Source organism: Euprymna scolopes, chromosome 3 (assembly GCF_053919585.1).
Source record: "Euprymna scolopes isolate OS-2025 chromosome 3, ASM5391958v1, whole genome shotgun sequence".
NCBI lineage: Eukaryota > Metazoa > Mollusca > Cephalopoda > Sepiida > Sepiolidae > Euprymna > Euprymna scolopes.
The window spans coordinates 83588727-83606102 of NC_136484.1; the positions used below are offsets into that span (position 1 = coordinate 83588727).

A 17376-nucleotide genomic window follows, 5' to 3' on the forward strand; every position below is an offset into this window, starting at 1 on the left:
TAACTCTGACAACTAAAATTTCAGTATATCAAGCATGTGTAGTACCATCCCTACTCTACGCATCCGAAACTTGGACCTTGTACCGGTCACATATAGAATTGCTTGAGAGGTTCCATCAGCACTGCCTTAGACAAATTTTTGGTTTAAAGTGGTATAGCTTTGTCCATGATACATATGCCTTAAAAAAGGCCAAAACAACCAGTATTGTTACCATTGTTATTAAGAACCAGTTGCGTTGGGCGGGTCATCTCACCCGGTTTGAAGACTATCAACTCCCAAAACAATTGTTCTATGGTGAGCTCTTTCTTGGAAAAAGACCCCAGCACAAACCCAAAAAACGTTTTCATGATAGCATCAAGGAGAGTCTGGTGAGCTTTCATATTCCTGTTGACAGTTGGGAGTCACTAGCATATGATCGCAAGCAGTGGAGGACACTGATATACAGGGGTGCAGAACACTTTGAAGCAGCCAAACCTTGCCGCCCAACCATGGAGATCTCTGGATCTGTAAGGTGTGTGATCGGGCTCTGTTGTCGAAGGCAGGTTTTGTTAATCACATGAAAGCCCATGATAATACAGGTTCCACTGCTGTTAGTTTCATACAAATCAGTGAACGTTTTCAGTGTCATGTCTGCTTGAGGGTGTGCAAGTCACTGGCAAGGCTAAAAAGTCATATTTGGCCACATGGATTTTAGTGACTGAGGGAGTGGCTCTCGTCTGACAAGACGTTGCAATCATCATATGTATACATATGCATATACATACATATATATATATATATATATATATATATATATATATATATATATATATATATATATATATGAAGGGTATTTTTTGGCACATTTATACTGATTTGTCTTGAAGTATTCTCATTTATTTTTTTGTCTTCCATTTCTTGGAAGGGTTGCTGTACTGTCACCATAGTTCATATACTTTCTGATGATACTTAGTACTGTATTTAGTGATAGATTTATTTCTTTGCTAATTTTTCACTTACCTTTTCCTCCTTTGTGACATTTAATAATTCTATCTCGCATATCTCGGGATAATTCTTTAGTTTTTACCATTTTTAATCATTGAGTTGCAAAATGCATATCAAAAGTCAGCTAGTAAGTTGCACTATCTTGTAAACAATTGTGTGTGTGTTTCTCCCAAAATTTAAATATTTAAAGTTTTTTAAAATACAAAGTTTTGATTGGGAATTTGAAAAACAGTGTCATGTATTCAACAGGGTAATTTTGAACTCTGATAAAAAAATAAAAAATGAAGTCTACTATGAGTTTTTAATTTTCCTTCCAGATACAACTGAAGCCACTTCACAAGATATTACTTACCAAATAGCAGGCAGAATGGCGAACATTAACTAGAGTTATTACAGAAAATAACATGTATCCAATACACTATTTATATATAATTATTACTGTAATTATTTTGATACATACAGACACTATTGTTTCATCCTTTTGGGAATCTTCAGTGCAAGGAGTTACGATTTCAGCTGATCAGGAGACTCAAATCCACTCACAAAGCCATCTCCATTAGCAAGGAGCAAATTACACGGCCAACATTAACCATGAGAAATACAGTTGAAATTAACATTTATATAAAGTGTAAATGTCATTGATAGTAAGAGTGATCTTATGATCTGCACATGTAAGCTGAAGTAACCGACTTATTTCAAGTTAGAGTGCTCAACAATAAGCACCGAGTTTTTAAAAGGGCTGACATAATTATTTTAATACCTACATATATATATATATATATATATATATATATATATATATATATATATATATATATATATATTGTTTAGTTTTTATTTTATTTTTTCATTTCAATAAATGGTCAATTAATAATAAACAATATATATATCAGTTTACTATTAATCGAATATTTATTGAAATGAAAAATATAAGAGAAAACTAAACCTTTTTTATTGTATTAATTTATTTATAAGTTAATAGAATTAAAAACTCATTAAAAGTTTAAAAACAAAACTCCAAAGTATTAAAAACATAAAACAATTATGTGAATTAAAATGATTTTAATAAGTACTATCAAATAGAAATCAAAATAATTGAAAAAGAACCAAAGATAATTTGTGAAGTTCATATTACTAAAAAAATCAAATTCAGTCAAATGTGACCTGGTAGAAAAGTTGTATAAGCTACCCTCTTTCTTTATCCATTTTATTTGCCATTCTGTTCTCTTTTCTCTTTTCACCTCTCCACTTTAGTAAAAAGTAGACCATCATAGGAGCACACAAATACATAGTTTTCAACCAGATCACAGCATGATTTCTTATCTAGGTGTGAAGTTACAGATTCTTAACCAATGAGAATGGCTTGTCTATGATTCCAATATAAACAGTATCTAGCTGACCAAATATGACTAAACTAAACTTGTCATTAATTAATGTTAACAACAGCAATTACTAAGGAAGCACAGACTGACTTACTACTACCACTTGCCAACAAGAGAAATTAATTACTGTTACTACCAGCAACAAAGGTTAATGTCAGACTCTCTCTCTCTCTCTCTCTCTCTCTCTCTCTCTCTCTCTCTCTCTCTCTCTCTCTCTCTCTCTCATACACAGACACACACACACACAAACGACTTTTCATGTCTGATCTTTGAATTGATCAAATATTAATATTTTTGTTGCTTGTTTATTCCTTCAAAATGCACAAATAAAAAATAATTATGCAAGTCTGTGAAAATATGATAAAGTTTGAGAAAAGTTGTATCTAAGCTTAAATAGTGCTGATGACTGTCACCAAGAATGATGTGTGTTGTTCAAATTAACAGTTTTACATAAGCAAAGCAATATTTTATCACAAAAACATCAAGATAAGACACCAAACAAGTATATTTCTCAAAGTTATCCTCATAATTTTGTACATGCAAAATCAATTGATCATAAAAGGGACATTCCAGCCCATACCATGTAGCCCTGACACCACTCCTTTCAGATTTTTTTTCTTCTGAACACCTCATAAAATTTAGGTAAAAAGTGAAATCTGCATTTGCAGCTATATTTAATAAAGGAACCTATTTTTTCAGAAGGTTGATTTCAGTTCAAAAATAAGAAATCTGTGTGCCACGACAGCCTATTTTGGAATCCGGATGTTTTAGAAAATTTGGGGGTAAAAATAATACTCTTGGGCCTAAATTTCACCCCAGTATGTTTTCAAGGGTGAGGAATTTAAAAATCATAGTTAGAAATACACCAAATGAAAGGAAAGACCTCGTTTTGATTAATTCATGTGCCATTGTGGCACTTTTTAAGAGGTTGTCAGCCCTCCAAAGCAGACCAATAGAAAGTGTAGAAGCAAATAAACACAGATAACGGGAGTAGGGTTGAGGAGGGTTTATTCAACACGTGTGTACAGGTCGCGCCATATTTTTCGAAAAGTCCCGTTTACACCGTCGCCGGTAGGGAAGTTAACTCTCTGTTGTGAAGAGTGTTCAAGGGACACAACTGGGTAGAGTTAACAATACTTACCCCTTTTTCTTGTCTTCTAGATGACCACTGAAAAAGAAAGAAAAGAAAGAAAAAAAAAAAATTATTTTTAAATATCCGTTTCTTTGGGTTCAGATACGAACTCAAGTATCTTAAATGAAGGGACTCCCTTCTTGGTTAAGCAATCAGCTACCTGTCCATTGGTGGGTATCCAAGAGAACTCTGCTATTTCTTTTCTTTCCAGCATTTCTCTCAAAATAGCCATCTCAATACGAAGCCTTTTATCTAGTATTTGGGTGGATGAATGCACAGAGTAAAAGAGACAGGAATTGTCAGTTTTGCAGATTATTTTTATATTTTCGGGTTCATCCTTCAATTGCAGTATTTCTAATAGTAGTTTCCTATAAAACAGACAGGCCTCCGACATGTCAACTATGGCTAGGGTTTCAGCAGCCAGTGTGCTTTTGACCACTCTTCTAATGCGTTTGGACTGCCAGGTTATTGGTGTATATTTGTGGTTATTGCCAACTAAAAAGATTATGTAACCACCTTGAGATCCTCCGTCTGTCAGGTTGGCGAATGAGGCATCACTGTAGGCAACAATCTTGAGATGACTGAGATCTCCTAAATCAGGAATTTCTACCTGGGATTTTTCTTTCTTGGCTTTCTTTACTACTCTATTGGCATGTTTTATACATTCCACATTACTTTGTTTGAGGATGGAGCTTAATGCACTGACATCGTAGCTGAGATCAGGTCTGGTCTGGGTAGCCAGCCAGTTAAGTTGGCCGATAACTTGCCTGATTTCAGAAATTTCCGCTGTGGATATTTTGTCATTAATATTCCTGCCATTTTCCACTGGGATATATTTCAATTTCTTTACGTACTCATTCTGTCCAAGTTTAATATTTTCCCTATTCTGTTTAATGTCTAATCCTATGTACTGAAACTCTGCAGTTTCTTCAGATTTAACTGCAAATATTTGATGGATTTTGTCAATAACTTTTCTATGAAAAATCTCTGACCCTGCAAAGCAAAAATCATCCACATGGGTAGCAATTTGCAATTTGTTTTCGAAATGCCATGTAAATATAGCCTGATCATATTTTGAAGCTATAGCTCCTGACTTCATCAATTCCTCCCTGAGTGTGAGATACCAGGACCTAGAGGCATCGGTCAGGCCATATACACATTTGGAGAGTTTCCAAATATAGCCTTGGGGTACATGAGCTTCTTTGGGAGGATTCAGATAAACCTGTCTTTCCAACTTCTTGCTTTGCAGAAATGCTGTTTTGATATCCATGGATTTACATACCCAATGGTTGGATGCCATTATAGCTAATGCTACACGTAAACCTTCTTTGGAGCATGTGGGAGAATCATTTCTTAGATTCTCAGCATCTTTATCCTGAAAACCTCGGGCGACAAGTCTGGCCTTGAATGTTTGGGAATTTTTGCTTGTGTAAATCCATCTGGTGGAGATTTTTGGTTGGCCCTGATCCGGTACTTGAACATAGACTTTATTTTTATCCCAGCTCTGAAGTTCCTTTTGTTTAGCTTCCTCTAGTTCCAGGCTATCGTCAGCAGAGGTGATCATTACTTCTTCCTCAGTGCAGGAATCATGGTGCTCTTCATTTTCTTCAGTCTCATCAGCTTGCCAATCGGAAACTCCATGTTCAAAGTCCAACCAAAATGCTTCACCCTGTTCCATAACTACATTCATCAAATGTTTATTTCTGCCAGTGGCTTTGCCTGCTCTACTTATGACATTTAACTTCTTCCAGTCTGATTCTGTGTCGTTGGCAAGCTTGCACTTTATGATTTGTCCAGGTTTGGGAAGTTTGACTTTCCTGGTGGTGGTGTCGCATTTATTGGTTATGTCCTGAGTCTCCATAGTAGGGCGTTGTTCAGTGTTGTCTGCCATTTCTAAATTTTCTTCTAAAATGTTCTCTTCGAAGTTTGACACTCTTGGGGATCCTTCAGACTCTTGTTGGGTGCTCAATTCCTCGTTGTTGCCCTCATAGTGAGTCTGGTATGTTTCGGGGTAGAAAGTTAAACGAGACGGATGTACTCTAACATAGGTGCCTCCATGCTTGACAAGCACCTGTTTGTTTTCACACCCTATGACTGTCCCAGGGCCAAGCCACCTATCACACAAGTTCCTTTTGTAAAGAACAGCATCTCCATTTTTATAGGATTGGGTGATACCTGTTCTAACTTGGTGGCGGAGAGCTCGTCTAAGCTTTTCTGAAGATTCACTCGCTAGGAAGTGTTTCCTGGCAGCATGCATAGCGTTAAGATTATTTGCCACAATTTCACTGGTAGAGACACCTTCTAGTGCAGGGAGTTTGTCATTAAGAAAACCAGGTAGGTTGGGATTTCTGCCAAAAACGAGTTGGTTGTCCATGGACACTTTGAAGTGTATTTTTGGCACTTACTGCCCACGCGAGAGCCACCTCGAAACTGCAATTTGTTTCTTCTAGGGTTTTCTTCACCATTTCCCCTAAAATCCCATTGTGCCTTTCATTTAGCCCATTACTCCATGGGCTTTCAGCAGCAGTGGTACGAACGACGATATTCATATTTTGTGCCATGTCCCTAAACGCCTGGTTGTTGAATTCTCTGCCATTGTCAGTGAGAATAAATCCAGGGGTACCAAAATAAGTAATCCAATTTTTGAAAATAGTATTAATAATATCGGAGCTCTCTTTACCCGGAATTTTAGCTGCAACACTGTACCTAGTACCATGATCAATAAGGTGTAATACTTTGTTACCATTAATTTCTTTTATGTCCATGGCAATGCTCTCATTAAAATATGTTCCCAGTGAAAACCCCATGACAGGTCTGGGTTCAACCCTTTTGTATCTCATGCAAATTTCACAAGAATTGGGAATTTCCTGAAGTATCTTAATGAATTGCTTGTCTTTCATTCCGGTGCTCCTGACTAAGTCACATAGCTTTTTACCGCTAGGGTGACTAAATTGTCTATGAAGTTTGGTGGCGATTTTTATTTTTTCTTGCTTATTTTTGTTGGAAATTTCTTTGGTAAACAAAACATGTTTGAACTTACCTCGGTCTGGTGTAGGTCTTGTTATGGGAATGTGGTAGTGCCCTGAAGAAGTACATTGCAGTGGAATTTTTTTTCCAAACATGGTGACACTGTCGTTCTCGAAATTGAGGCTTGTGCTGGCTCTTTTCATCGACTTTTTGCTCAGTAAAAGCGGTATTTCGGCGTCCACCACGTCAGTGATAATACTGACTTCAATGCCAGCAATGACACATGGTAAAGTTGCTGTGTGAGTAGATTTAATGGTGTTCCCATCACCAAATTTGTAGTTTTTCCTTCCATCTCGAACTTTTATTTTTTGTTTTTCTGGCAGGGTTTCTAGAAAACACTCGAACCATTTTCTTCCACAAACTGTCCCAGACGCACCACTATCCAAGACAGCGGATCCGAGCATTTCTCCCAAAAACGTGCTGGTGCTGCCATATTCTTCACGCTCGTTCATGAGGACGATGTTGGAAACGAGCAAGTGGCCTCCTTTGTCGGTCTTGTCAATTTCATCATACGGACAGTCGCGAATCCAGTGGTATTTACACCCACACTTGAAACAAACACCGCTGCTGCTGCTGTCGCTTTCAACCTTGTGGTTTGAATTTCTTTTGATGTTGTTGTTGTTGTTGTTGTTGTAGTGGGTTGAATTTTGGTTGCGACCCCTACCCCATCTGCCAGCCCCACGACTGGTGAGACTGGCTGTTTTATCACCGTGGCGGCGGCCTCGACCACGACTACTGGTGTAGTAGGTGTTTTCAGTTTCGTCAGTGGTGAAAATAATGTCGGATTCGGTTTTCATAGCAACCGGAGGAGTTTTCGGCGGTGAATGAATTTCAAAGTCATTAAGAATTTTTTTTAATTGTTTAGACATTTCTCCGAGTGTTAGTTCTCGAACGGTGGCTTTTATTAAGCGTTCGTTTTCGGGGGTGAGGTTGGCGCTTTTGAGAGCTCTGAACGCTAGGACCGGCTCGGGAAGAATTATGTTGAATTCTTTCAATTTGGCAATGTGGCGTTCAAATTCAATTAGAAATGTATCTATTGCCATGCCGCTCTTTCTTCGATGACTTTCGAATGCCTCGTACGCCCTAAATGCTGCCTGGTTTGCGTCTTCTAAAAAGAGGGTGTCCAACTTTTGATATACTATCTCCATTCCGTTTTCGGCATTGAGTAAAGTGATATCCAATTCAAGCAGCGCCTCTCTCGCTTTTCCTTCCAAGGACAAAAGCACGACGGGGGCCCGTTTTCTTTCATCTAAAGTAGTGGCTAGTTCCCATATGCGCATTTCTTTCTTCCAGGAATTATATTTTTCCGTGTTTAACGTTGGTAGGGGAATGTATTTAGAGGCCATGTTTTTTTTGCTTGTTAGTTTTGATACGCTCTGCTACCAATGTAGAAGCAAATAAACACAGATAACGGGAGTAGGGTTGAGGAGGGTTTATTCAACACGTGCGTACAGGTCGCGCCATATTTTTCGAAAAGTCCCGTTTACACTGTCGCTGGTAGGGAAGTTAACTCTCTGTTGTGAAGAGTGTTCAAGGGACACAACTGGGTAGAGTTAACAGAAAGGATAACTGTGGTGATTTTCCTGAAACAAGTTATGGATTTTTTTAAGAACATAGGATGAAACTTTCATAAAATCAAAAACTATTTCTTGGCATTTGCACTAATCTAGCATATTTAAACCACAAAATTTGGTATTTTTCAAAAAAATTCTCAGTTTAATCACAATATTTGTGACAGACTAGTGTGATCCCCTTGAATAAAAATAGAATTTTAACTCTTTGAAACTCACTTGACAATGGAATTTTGTCATTACAGATCTACCAGGTGCAGTATATTAGTTATTTGTGTATGAAATAATTATTTTATTCCAAGTTACAGGAGTGTTCAATTTTGGGCACTTTTTGGCAAAACATCCATGTTAAAAAAAAAAAAAAAAACTCTTTTGAAGGTCAAAATTGAAAATCTGACTCATAGATGATGTTCCTTATATGGATAGGCAACTTCTGTATGTGCCAGATTTTTAATTTAGGATTTAAGAACAAGCATTTTTTTTTTTTTTTACATATTCGATAATTTTTCAGAAAATCCAGAAAAAATCACAAATGTCAAAAATTCTTGGCAAGTAGTTTTAAATTGGATAATTTCTTGTAGCCTAATGCGATAGTTATTCATCAAATGAGGATCATTCAGTATTGCTGGAGGTAAAAAGTTTATATCACACAAGTTATATTGAAAAAATGAGAAAATAATTGCAAAAATCTGGAACATTTTGTCACTTGCCACATACCGCTGTATTAAGCATAAAATACCAGCAACTAAGTTTTGACTTGGGTTCATTGCTTTTTTAGACCAATTTAAAGATGACAGATGTTGAACAGTTATGGATACAATGTAAAACTTGGATGGAAGTTGTGCCGTCATTGTACCATAGTTGCAAAGGATACAGAAGACACTTTCACTGAAGAAAGTGATGATTGCAACATTGAGCTAGATAAGGAGGAAAAGTGCACAAAATTGAATGAGAGTTTGACCATGTTTAATTTCTCCATTACTTCAATCTATCTGCATACATGATCTGTGGAGCATAAGCACTTAAACATAGCCGCAATATTCTTTCATTACCTAACAAAAAAGAAGAGGTTTATTCCAAGAAGGTATTGAGTCTGTTCAAGCATTCTATGATGATGACGAATATTCAAGAATGATGCATGGAGGAAAAGATATGTGAGCATTGACAACAAAATTCATGTGCAATCTTCCCTTTATGCAGCCTACAAGCAGAAATATCTGGACCATAAAATAGGATTTTCTAAGTTTTGTGAGTTCTGCCAAAAATGATGGGTCACTGTGTCATCGTCAGGTTCCCATTCTGTATGTATTTGCACTTATCATCAAAAAATAAAACTGTTACTTGATTGTTTAATTCTGCTGTTAAAACACAGTTGAAAAAGAAAGCTGAAGAATCTGAAGATGCGAATACTGAAAATGAAGCCACTCAAATCCCTACGTTCAACATCATCTACAAGGGCTTGATAGCTATGGTAGTATGTGACGCAACAAATCTTTAATGGTGCGTCACTGTCAAAACTGTCCTAGATATACTACTCTGGAAAAAAGTACATTCGTGACAAATTCATTGAACTCTAAATCAATGAGGAGATGTCTTACAGCCAGTGACAGATGTAAACAGGACAATCCTACAGTCACACATAGCATAGATAACTTTACCACCCACTCTTACGTAGCAAAGAGTCAAGCTCAATTCTTCACACAAAGAAAAGATGAGATCACTGAGGAAGAGTGCATCATTCTTCTGGACTTTGCAGAAAATTACCATTACGTGGTGCAAGATGAAATTCAAGGATATCACGGGAATAAAGACCAGTGCACCATGCATCCCATAGTGATATATTTCAAACAGATGGAAAACTTCAACACATTTCTTTGTGCATCTGATGATCTTGACCATGACACTCCTTTTTTCCATGAATTGCAGAGAATTGTCATTGTATGGATCAAGAAGTGCGATAGATTAAAAGAACTGAATCAAATACTTCAGTGATGGCTGAGCAGGTCAATATATAAGTTACAAGGCATTTCTCAATCTTTGCCACCACAAATCTGATTTTGGCATTGATGCAACCTGGATATTCTTTGTAACTAGTCACAAGAAATCCCCTTGTGATGAAATTGTGTAAGATACTGCAAGCCAGTTTTCAAATGCCTATAACCAAATTTTAATATTCCAAACAGTTGAGGAATACTACAAAATTCAATCAAGGGAACCATTTACAAAGAACATGAATCTTGTATCTCCGGTACTAGCTTGGTAAACCATCCCTGGCACTAGAAGTTGTTATCACATCGTTTCAACATCACAATACACAATCCAGGGAAAACAGTTAAGTATTGGCACAACAATCTTTGATTATTCCTTCCTGGCCAGCACCACAGAATGAGATACTAGAGTCTCTCAAATGCAACGACTACATCATTGCATCTTTAACAAGTTTTAGTGGTTGGCATTGATTGAGGCTATAAATGATTGAGGCAAATTCCTGCATCCACATGGGCCATCAGTTCAATTTCATTGGTCTGGTACAGATGATAAGGAATGGATTCTTTTGAACAAGGTAATCATGACGATCGCAACACAAAGTGCGTCATCAAATGGAATAACATATTTCATCATAGATGAGAAAAAGAACAACAATCAGAACTATTAATACTTTGATAGATGTTGAAAGAATTTAGACTATTTACTTCTGATGATTTTTGTACATATTGGTTTGCATATTTCACAGTGATGCATACGTAAGCTGTTGAACTGTTAAAATTCTCCTGACATTTAAGATAACAAAGCCAAAATTTCTGTAAATACAGGGTTTTCCACTTGGGTTCTGACCGTGTGGGGAAGACACATTTTTTTAACACCCATTTGAGATCCATAACCCTGTAGGGAGGGGGTAAAGCAATGTTTTTGAACTATTTAGACCAAGAGCTATTTTTCCAAGAGGAATTGTTTTAAATTTGTTAAGAGTCTTTTAAAAGTTAGACAAAATTTTCCGGCTGTGGTGGGGGACCCCCTGTAATGTCTTTACCAAATAAAGGGAGACCACCGCAGGTGTCACAGGAGTTACGGCCCCTGGCGACATCCGGGGTAGTGGTCAGTCTGATATCCACTGAGCACGATATTCCTCGTTCGTTTTCTCTCTCTCTTCAATCTCCGTCCATCCTACAACCTCACTATGGTAATAACCGATATCTAGCAAGTATCGGTTACTTACCATAAGGATTATCACATTGGCGACGAGGATAGAGTAATTTACAAAAATAGACATAAGAAAACACGAAAAAAAAAAACAACAACAAACAGTCACACGTGTTGCAAAACAAACATGGCTGCCCTACCTCACTACCCGGAATTCGACTGCGAGTCAGAACCCAAAGCAGCAAGATGGACGAAATACATTAGCAGATTGAGGAACTATTTTATCGCCCACGACATAGAGAGCGATAAAAGACAAAAAGCAATTTTGCTAACGTTTGTTGGTGAGGCGATGAACGACCTCATTGACGAATTACCAGCCGAACAGACCACACCAGGAAAAAACGAAACCCACTTCGACAAACTCGTCTCGGCTGTACAGGCTCATTTCAACCCCCAAAATAACACGGAATACAACCGATTTGTATTCCGTAACATCAAACAAACCACGCCGAATGTAGAGGACTTCTACCGGAAATTGAAAGAAGCAGCAGCTACATGTCACTTTGCAGACGCAAACGCTGAGATAAAGTCTCAACTGATAACAGGCTGTTCATCAGAAAAAGTCCGGCAAAAGGGTTTAATAAATTCTAACATGTCACTACACGACTTGATAAATTATGCCAGGACGACGGAAACAATAACAGCGCACCTACAACAAATGCGCTTAGAGGACACGACAATACAAACTACTACTGTAGTAGTAAACAAAGTCACGTACGGACAGCGACAGACACGTGACCGTCCCCGGCAAATTCAGTGCAGGAATTGCAACGGAAAATATCCACATGAACGAGGACCAACGTCTTGCCCAGCATTCCAAAGCCAATGCACTTATTGCCGGAGATGGGGGCACTTCGCCTCTGTCTGTTTTAGAAAAATGAACGACGAGGACAGACAACGTAGAACAAATCGTCCTCCACGTCCACAAGTCCAAACCAGCCGCCGACCGGTGAACTGCATCGAGGACAACCAGCAGGACTCAACCAGCGGCAGTGACACAGAATATGTGTTTCATACAGGTAAGATGAAAAACCTTCCCTGTTTTGATATATCTTTTGGCAATAGCCACCAAACGTTCAATGTGTTAGCCGATTCAGGAGCCACTATCAACATTTTGTCTGAAGCAGATTTCAAGTGTTTAAAACCGACACCATGTCTCCGACCGATAAAAACTGTGATATCTGGATTTGGGGTCAAGCAAACTACTCCAGTTCTAGGCCAATTTAGGACCCTCCTAGAGTTTGGGGGCATCTCCTGCCAAGCTAACATACATGTAATAAAAAGCCCAGAAAAACCTATCATTGGCTGGGAAACATGTGAAAAGCTTAAACTTTTATCAGCAAAAAAGCTCCCAGTTAACCACATCAGCAACTCTGACACACAAATCCCGCAGACAACTCTTAAACTTTTGGAGGACTATGCAGACCTATTCAATGGCTTAGGTAAACTTAAAGAGAAAAAAGTTCATCTGCACATAGATGAAAATATACCACCCATCGCTCAGAGATACCGCAGAGTCCCCTTTCATGTAAGGAAGGACATAGAAGAGCTAATACAGAAAGACGAGAAACTGGGGGTGATTGAAAAAGCGGAAGGACCAACCCCGTGGGTATCCCCTATTATGGTGGTACCTAAGAAAGACCAAAGTAAAATCAGAGTTTGCATTGATATGAGAGCGGCAAACAAAGCTATCAAAAGGGAACGTCACCCTACCCCCACACTTGATGAGCTGAAGGCCATTCTATCGGGAGCCAGTGTCTTTAGCAAGTTAGACCTCAATCAGGGCTACAACCAGTTGGAACTAGCTGAAGAATCCCGATACATTACCACGTTCGCAACACACCTGGGCCTATATAGATACAAAAGACTATTTTTCGGTGTCAACTCCGCCAGCGAAATATTTCAGGAAGAGATTAGCCAGGCACTCGCAGGGATTGAGGGAGCCATCAACATCAGTGATGACATTCTTTGCTTTGGATTGGACCAGCAAGACCACGACGGAAATCTCCAGAAAGTATTTCAACGACTACGCGAAAAAGGCCTAACACTGAATGTGAATACAACAAGAGGTCATTGGAATTCCTCGGACACACATTCGGTAATGAAGGCATCAGCCCAAGTAACCGTAAAATAAAAACAATCCTCGAATTACCAGACCCCCAAAACGCATCAGAAGTCAGAAGTTTGTTGGGGATGACCAACTTTTGCGGTGCACAATTCATTCCAGACTACGCAACCCTGACTCATGAACTGTGTCAGCTAACAAAAAAAAACACTCAGTGGTCCTGGACTGAGCACCACACTGAATGTTTAAAAAACCTCAAGGAGGCTTTGAGTAAAGCATGCTCACTTGCCTACTTCGACCCTAACAAACATACTGAGATATATACCGATGCCAGTGTTGTAGGCATATCTGCTGTACTATCACAAGACGGGCGGATAGTACAATTTGCAAGCCGAGCACTATCCACAGTTGAGCAAAGATACTCTCAAACAGATCGGGAGGCCCTCGCCATCACGTGGGCATGTGAACACTTTCACATATATATCTTTGGGGCCCCATTCACGGTTCACACAGATCATAAGCCCTTAACATCGATCTTTAATAACACCTGCTCCCAACTATCTGCGTGCATTGAACGCTGGGTTTTGAGAACACAGCCATACAATATGACTGTCACATACCGACCAGGTCATGACAACCCAGCCGACTATCTCAGCCGCCATCCAGTACATCTACCACCAAGCAACAGGGAGCAGAAAATAGCGGAGAAGTATATAAACTATATTCTCTCAACGTCGACCCCCAAAGCAATGACAATTGATGAAGTTGCAATAGAAACTGCGAAAGACAAGACGCTCACTGCAGTCATTCAAGCCATCCTCACCAACAAATGGCAAGGTGCCAATGACGGCATAAACAAAGCCACGTTTCTCACCCTACATGCCAACCGTGATGAACTATCACTAGCACATGAGGACAGTATCATTCTGAAAGGGCGCCGGATAGTGCTACCTGAGACCCTACAAAACAGAGCTGCCAAAATAGCCCATGCCGGCCATCAAGGCGTCGTGAAATCCACGGCCCTCCTCTGGGAAAAAGTCTGGTTTAAAAACATGCAGCCTTTAGTAGAAGAAAACATCAGGAACTGTCACACCTGTCAGATCAGCACTCACAAAACGGCAAGGGCGCCACAGAAAATGTCCCCACTACCAGCAGCCCCATGGACAGAGGTTAGTGCTGACTTTGGACATCTCCAGAATGGGAAATATCTTCTTGTTGTCACAGACGAGTACTCACGCTACGTTGTTGTCGATATCCTGGACTCTATCTCAACAAACTCGGTCATACCCCGTTTAGACAAGATATTTGCCGAATTCGGGGTACCAGTATCCCTCAAAACAGACAATGGCCCACCATTCAACAGCCATGATTTCAAAACCTACGCCTCCGTCACCGGTTTCAGACACAGGAAGATAACACCTCTATGGCCCCAGGCCAATGCTGAAACAGAACGCTTCATGCGCACCGTAAAAAAATTCATCAAAGCCGCCTTAATCAAAGGCCAAAGCTGGAAGCAGGAGCTATTCAAATTCCTGTTAGATTACCGAACGACACCGCACTGCACCACCGGTGTTTCCCCAGCCTCAATTCTATTTGGCCGGACCATAAAAAACCGCCTGCCACACCTAGTTGCACCTATAGCTGGAGACCATAGCATTAGGGTACGTGACACTCAAGCCAAGAAAACAATAAAGAAATATGCTGACAGAAAAGTATACGTAAAGCCCAATAATCTGAGTGTGGGTGACACCGTCGTTGTAAAAAGCGACCACACTTCAAAGGCACACACCCCCTATCAACCTAACCCATTAACCATAACAAAAAAAAAGGGATCCATGATTACTGCCACACACAAGGACAACCAAATTACAAGAAATGCCAGCTTCTTCAAAAAAATCCCTGCCACTAAGAAACCTCACACATGACCCACCTGAATACTCTTCATCTGAAGATGAGGGACACATGCATGTGACAGCATCACCAAAATCTAAAGAAAACCAGGGACAACACTCTTCAAACCTCAGACGCTCAGGCCGCACAAGACGGCCACCCAAAAGATTTGATTGCTAAATGCTACAAATACCCCTGTACATAATAATGCATAATTATCATTTTCTTTCCCTTAGGTTGACAGATGCTTCCCTCCAACCCAGCAACGCAAACACTCCAGTCACACCACGCATGAACAAACTCCTTGATGAATATAAAAAATAATAATAATAATAAAATAAACTTTAAAAAAAAAAAAAAAAAAAAAAAAAAAAAAAGAGCATTGTAATGTCTTTACCAAATAAAGGGAGACCACCGCAGGTGTCACAGGAGTTACGGCCCCTGGCGACATCCGGGGTAGTGGTCAGTCTGATATCCACCGAGCACGATATTCCTCGTTCGTTTTCTCTCTCTCTTCAATCTCCGTCCATCCTACAACCTCACTATGGTAATAACCGATATCTAGCAAGTATCGGTTACTTACCATAAGGATTATCACACCCCCTACCTCCCATTACATTGGGAAACCCTGAAATAAGAGCAGATTTACTGGTCTGCAAGCTCTCACTTGACATTCTGATCTATGTTTTTAGCAAAGCTTTCTGTGTTTTTGTTTTACTAGTTTGTTGCAAATATCGCAATTATTTTACTTAAACCAAGAAATTTTTTGAAAAATACCAAATTTTGAGGTTTAAATAGTGGCAATGGATATATTTTGATTTCATGAAAGTTTCATCCTATGTTATTAAAAAACTCCAAAAGTTGTTTCAGGAAAATCACCACAGTTATCCTTTTTACTGGTCTGCTTTGGCACACAGATTTCTTATTTCTGGACCAAAATCAACCCTCTGAAAAAATAAGTTCCTTTATTAAATCTAGCTGAAAATGCAATTTCGCTTAGTTTTTACCTAAATTTTATGAGGTGTTCATAACAAAAAAAAATGTGGGGAGGGGGGGGGCTAGATGATGTGTCCCTAAGAGAATCTTAAATAAAACTTAGTTTAGGTATACCTTGCCATTCAGTCCATTCTGTTGACCATATCGGTGAAATTGTGGACAAATATAATGAAATAAATGTGTCCTAGAGAATATAAGAGTCCATAGAACTAAGTAAACTACAATCATTAAATATCTTGGGTATAATAAGAACTGAAACATGATTTGAAAGATTTACTGTATTGTAAGAAAGGAAAAATTTGAATGTTTTTTTGTGTATTGTGTCTGTGGTTTTAACAAATGTTAACTAACACATTGTTGCTAAAACCACACTACTCCGAATCTCAACATTCTGTTCTCAAAACTTAACTCCAAATCTCGACGCTCTACTCTCAAAACTTGCTCTTCTGACATCCAAATCAATAATAATCCCATTTCTGAAAAAGCAAGCTTTTCATATTCAATTGGAAGCATCTCATTTGCATATAAAGAGAAAGGTGGCCATTTTTTTCTTCTTCTCTACACGGCACTGCACACACAGGTTTGTCCTAATTTTTAATCATAGTGCCAGCAATCAAAACCATTGCACATATTTTGTTTAGCAAAATATTTGAACAAATAACTAACTCCACAGACTGCACACAAACAGGTTTGTGCTAATTTTTAATCACACATCCCCTTGATCTTTAAGATCAATAATTGGTCTCATAGTCTACTATCCATGCTGGATGTCTTTGTTCAAAGTGCAACTGTCATATTGATTCTTCTTGCAGAACTTCAACAACCTCCTCCTCTGCTGACTAGGAAACTTTCTGTATGTCTAAGATGTGACATGGCATTCCATTTAATGCCACTTTGTTCTTGGAGAGCACTTCAGTTATAGTACCTCTACCCCAACGGGTTGTATGAGAATTGGGTGATTTCACCCATACCTCTTCACCAACTGTGATTCTTGCTTGTGCTTGTTCCATTCTCTCTGTGACAGCCAGCAGATGTTGCCATTTGTATGTAAAAACAGATCCATGTGGCACTGACGTTTCATCTTCACCAACCTTCGATGCCATATTATACCAAAATACAGCTTCTTGG

General features: G+C 38.9%; 1 protein-coding gene across 1 annotated transcript; it reads left to right on the forward strand.

Moving 5' to 3' along the window:
- Positions 1-11424: 11424 nt before the first annotated feature.
- Positions 11425-13431, forward strand: LOC145261595 (uncharacterized). Its single transcript, XM_080119781.1, has one exon. The coding sequence runs from the start codon at positions 11425-11427 to the stop codon at positions 13429-13431; it is 2007 nt and encodes a 668-aa protein (XP_079975907.1).
- The last annotated feature ends 3945 nt before the right edge of the window (positions 13432-17376 follow it).